This window comes from Lactuca virosa, chromosome 7 (assembly GCF_052849685.1).
Source record: "Lactuca virosa cultivar CGN04683 chromosome 7, Lactuca_virosa_CGN04683_v6, whole genome shotgun sequence".
Lineage (NCBI taxonomy): Eukaryota > Viridiplantae > Streptophyta > Magnoliopsida > Asterales > Asteraceae > Lactuca > Lactuca virosa.
The window spans coordinates 100,938,721-100,944,214 of NC_136432.1; the positions used below are offsets into that span (position 1 = coordinate 100,938,721).

At 31.7% G+C, this 5,494-nt stretch overlaps 1 protein-coding gene across 1 annotated transcript; it reads left to right on the forward strand.

Annotated features, from left to right (window-relative positions):
- The first annotated feature begins 2,743 nt into the window (after window positions 1-2,743).
- Window positions 2,744-3,348, forward strand: LOC145126263 (PMP3 family protein At2g24040-like). Its single transcript, XM_079061666.1, has 2 exons — window positions 2,744-2,908; window positions 2,979-3,348. The coding sequence occupies exons 1-2, from the start codon at window positions 2,819-2,821 to the stop codon at window positions 3,108-3,110; spliced, it is 222 nt and encodes a 73-aa protein (XP_078917792.1). The 5' UTR covers window positions 2,744-2,818; the 3' UTR covers window positions 3,111-3,348.
- The last annotated feature ends 2,146 nt before the right edge of the window (window positions 3,349-5,494 follow it).

A 5,494-nucleotide genomic window follows, 5' to 3' on the forward strand; every position in this document is an offset into this window, starting at 1 on the left:
TGAAAAAGACATGAAAATGTGCAAATAAGGTTGTTCTAGAGACTAACATGAATATGATGAAATGCAAGACAAATGAAGAACAATTGTGCTAAATATATGCATAAAAGGGGTTAAAAGATGTAGAAAAAGGTGCACAAAATGCACCTAACAGATCTATTTAAGAAATCATAAACATATGTTGTCCCCTAAAATTAAAAGATAGAAAAAAACAAAGATACACATATTGCATAGATATACAGCAGCACCAGCAACAACAACAACAACAACAACAACAACAACTTTACCTTTGTTTTAGGGTACCATAAGTATATGTAAAATGCTAACTTTGTTTCACTGTACATTAGTATAACATTCAGTTTCGGGATGTTTCTTTATCAGGAAAGATGAACTTTGATTTGATCGAGAGAATGTCTCAGGCTTTAAATGATAAAGTTTTGGACCTAAAGGAATGAGGTTTTCGAGCTAAGAGAATAAGGCTTCAAACTAAAAGGGTTAGTTTTGGGTTGGAAACAGTTTGGGCTTAAGTTGAATTGGGCCTTATTGGAAAAGGCCCTTTACGATGCGAAGGTTGTTCCATCTCAAGCCCATATATTTAGGGTTTTATCCCATATTTAAAGGGGTCATCTCCATGTTTTTGGCCACTTACAACCCCCATCCCATCAGAGAGCCTCTTGAGTGTAAACCTTAGCCTCCATATTGTTCCTCCTCCATTTCTTTACAAGTTTTGATGCTTTGATTTCAAGATTGGAGTAGAAGAAAGAAAAGTTTAGATGAAGATGAACTCTAGGGAAAGCAACTGGAGTTCAACTTCATCTAATCACTTATGGAGTTTGGTATGATGGAAAGCTTCCACCTTTATGCTAATTTCTTGCTAGATCTAGGCTATTAGTAACTTAGAGGTCACTTTTGTCCCTTTTTTATTCTTGTTCTTGGAGTTTGATTAACTTAAAGACCTTGCATTGATTATAAGTTGATTTTTGGATCATTTGGTGTTAGAAAGTTGAGAGCTTTTCATTCTCTTCAATCCATGCATGGATTTGTGACCATTTCAATCCATTCGGTTGAAATAGGCCTATTGGGTTGAAACAGACCCAAAACTGGTATGTAAAGTTTTATGTGTTGTATGTGATATTTTCGGGAACTCACTAAGCTTTGGCTTACATTTGTGGATTAAATGTTTTTCAAGTTCTTCTTTTGTTAAGGTGAATGCATGACTGTACACACATTAACAACTTTTATGTTTTGAGACTTCCGCGATGATTTTATTTATACTCTGATCTCGAGTTTTGGATTATCTTGATTATGGTTTCATGAAAATGGATATTTATCTTATTTAAAAATGAAAATTTTATCATGAAAATTGAGACGTTACAAGTTGGTATCATGACCCTGGTTTGAGGGATTTTGATAAACATGCATGTGATTCCAAACTCAAACTAGGATTTGAGAATTTTACAAATATCTTCGATTTTTTTTAATAAAAGAGAAAAGAGATGCGATGTGTACAGTCATACAGAGCTAAAAAAAAAGTGATTCCCAAAATCATCATACTTTTTATATATATGCTGATATATGAAGTTTTAGAAATGAATTCTAGTTTGTAAGCTATGAATCATTTGAGGAATTGTTGGGTAGAATTGTTTGATCTTTGAGATGCTATAGACTATTGGTCTTCGCTATGCAAACAACTCATTTATGACTATTAAATTATTAAAGTATTTGAGTATTGGAACATTAAACAAAGATGGTTTCATTATAAAATTAATGTGTGTGGTACAATTGTTTTCATTAACACCATTGTGCTCTATATTAGAATGTTTAATCCTCAATAACACCATTGTGCTCTATATTAGAATGTTTAATCCTCAAGTAGTTATGAATTATTCTAAATCTCTATAGTTGATTGTAATTACATCAACAATTATGAAATAAGACTAATGGAAAGGCTTTACAATCTTCACGGAGGGAAAAGAGTCAAATTCATATATATTCATTGTTTATAAATATTGAAATAACCCACATCAATATGTCACTTCTTTACGGATCAATGTCACTAAGTAAATTTTGAAAATGAGTTGAGTATCGATGTCATTTGACCTCAGATATATATAGACTTTCTGGGCTTGTGGCCGCACCAACATGATTATGTTGATCTTATTCATCATAAATCAAGAGACCAATATTGAACATATATGAGAATGATTTGGTTTATAACTTATGTTTAATGATATTAGATCGAAGTGAAATTACACAACAAATTGTTTATCAATAAGAAATTAAAGATTCTTCGTGTAGACAAGCAGGTATAGTTTGCTAATCCCGAAGTTAGAGGTTTATTGTTTTCTTCAAATATTTCACAAAATCAAAATTAATTTGCAAACAATTCACAAAACCTTATTTTATCATTAAAACTATTTTGAACATTTTGAAATTTCGTAAGTACCCTTTCTACAAACATAGATAATTATTTCGTCATGCATTATATATATAAAAAAGAAAAGAAAAAAAAACGTTTCTCCTCATGTTGGTATTTATTGTGATTACCCCTTTCAACCAACACTCTTGAGCGTGATTGTTAAGATTTGGTATTAAAACACCTTTGGCACTTTAATTGATAAATTTATAAACCACCTCTTGAAACATGCATATATTTCGGGGACTAATCTTTACAACATGGACATTGATGAGGGACCTTATTTGTAATTTGATTATTTTATTCACGATGTCAGACATGTGGTCATCTATTAACTCCACAATTTTGTTGACAATTCACTCAATTTTCTGAACCCAAATTCATCGGCTCCAATCTCGACCAAAAATGTCGTCAGGATGTCTTCTTCTTTGCGAGATCATACTCTCGATCCTCCTTCCTCCTCTCGGCGTCTGTCTTCGTTACGGTTGCTGCACTGTAAGTTGATTTGGTTTTGCACACCAACTGTTTGTAAAAATGTCTAACCGAAATATATTTCCTGTTGCAGGTTGAGTTCTTCATAGCTTTGGTGTTGACTATTCTGGGTTATCTTCCTGGCATAATCTACGCCCTCTATGCGATCCTATGTGTCAATCCAGATCGTGATCGTGATAATGACCGTTACGCTTCGCTTGCCTAGAACGATGGTATTCTCCTAATATTGGATCTATGTTCGTTTTTACTATGTGAAATTGTGTCATGTATTTGGGTATTTCAAATTCAATTCATGTATTTGATATACTTTGCCCAAAAGTTTTTAAGTTCATGTGTGTACTTTTTAATCTCTAGTTGCTTACTTTCGTGACATGATACACTTTTCTTGAATGTGTTATGTATTTGGGTATTTCTGTTCTTGAAAAGTTCTGATCTTGATTTCATCTGTTGCCAAGTTTTGATATTTTGTTGTTATGGTGATTGAAGATTGGTGAATCCATATGATATTTTATGTGGGTGTGGACAAATCTGTGTAGATAATTGTGTTATCCTAACATAAATTGACTATAATTATAATTTATGATTTGATGATTTGATCTTGGTCTATGAGATCCATGTCAGAAGATATTTTTGATACCCATACGCAGAACATGTGAAATTCATCAATGTAACACGTGTACATCACATTTCATGTTAATTGTTATGTATGATGATGATGATTTAGAGGTTTTTTGGGTTTTGATTCCGGCTTTTTATTGTTTGTAAAAAAATAAAAATAAAATAAAAAATAAATCTTTTTATGGGTGTTTATAAAATTTCTTCATATTGACATTCTCATATGTCAATTTCAAAATGATGAACTAGTCACTTTATTCTATTTTATGTTTTAATTGCTCACATACCTAATTATGGGTTAAATGTTTAAAACGTTTCCATCTGTTAACTCATCCCGCGTGCTCGTTATGAGAGGGTAAAATTGTCTTTTTAGACCAGGGATTAAAACCATATAAATTAGCAATATCCGACAACTTTTTTACAATTTTTTTTTATTTTTAATAAGCAATTAGGTAAACTTTTATATAGTTTGTTCTACTATTAATATACAAAATTAAAATACTTATTTATCAATAACCGTAGTTACACTTATGTTTAATATTTTAAAAACAATTTATTGGATAATAAAAGATGTTTATTTCATTTATTTGTGTTGGATATATGCATTAATATAACAATAAACGTCTCAACAATCATTTTGGCCCCTAAAATGTCATCTACTTATCAACTACATCATTCATCCGTTACAAAACATCAAATTACTTGAAAAAAAGTGCATACATTACCATGTCAAAATATGAAATTGTTTTAAACCACATTCATCCACGACAAAATCATCAATTTACTTTTAAAAAAAAACCTTAAACGTACCAAACTAAAACATCAAAATTCTTCCCACTTGTCCTACCATAAGACATTCTGCTACTAGCGTCTAGGTATGTGTGGAAGTATGACTGTCATTTCCTAAACAAGTAAACTAATGTTTAAACAATAATTACTATCTAGTAAATGATGCAGTGCCCAGAGGGTCTTTTCAGTATTAGATCGGAGGATGTGGGAGGAATGTTTCCCTCACTTTTTGTGGGCCACACCACTCTTTCCCTCACTTTTCTTTCCCTCGTCTAAAACCCAAGGAATGGGTGGGAAGCTTCCCTCACTATTTTTTTTATATTTTTTTAAAAATATATTTCATACATATATTATACTCATTTTGTAGGGAATTAAAAACCTTGAATTTTAATATATATTTTATATTTTTTTGATAGGTATATAATTTTATAAATATTAAAAAGGATAAAAAGAAAAAAAAAATTGTCCAATAGCATGAAGAGAGAGTGTGCGGCACTCCCTCCCCCCACCTCTTTCCCGCGGGATATTTCCCTCACCCAAGGAGTGGTGTTCAAGAGTGAGGGAAGCTTCCCTCATCCCCTTTCCCGCTCCCACTCCGTCCAGCCTTATAGTTAATATTGGGTACTGACAAAGATTGTCCTTATAAACAACCAACCCACAAATCAAAAACACATTCAAATAAAAACATATAATCTTTTCTAACCAACAATCAATGGTGAGAAGGATAAGATTCGATATATATATATATATATATATATATATATATATATATAAAGAGAGAGAGGAATTAAAATTCTTAATAGATGGGTCTAAAAGAGTAGAGGAGAGAGATGAGATGTAAAATGATTAAAATGACCTCATATGAGGGGCATGTGGTGTGAGTTAAAGGATGAAAGATAATGAAGGTTATCTATAAGTACCAAAACTACAACGAAACAGGCTTAAAATGACGAAATTTTCCGTTTTAGAAGCACAATAACCAAAACCACAAAAAAGGACAAACCATAGCCGGCAAATTTGCATTTTCCTCTTTTAATTATAATAACATTGATGAAGTTGTTTCTTGTTAGATGAAAATCAACGGATAAAGACCAAGGTAATTGGTATATTAGAGGTGACTATTATCGCGTGTTATCAAAAAACACTTGTTCGAATCGTGTCAAATTTTGTTTTAATATGTTAAAT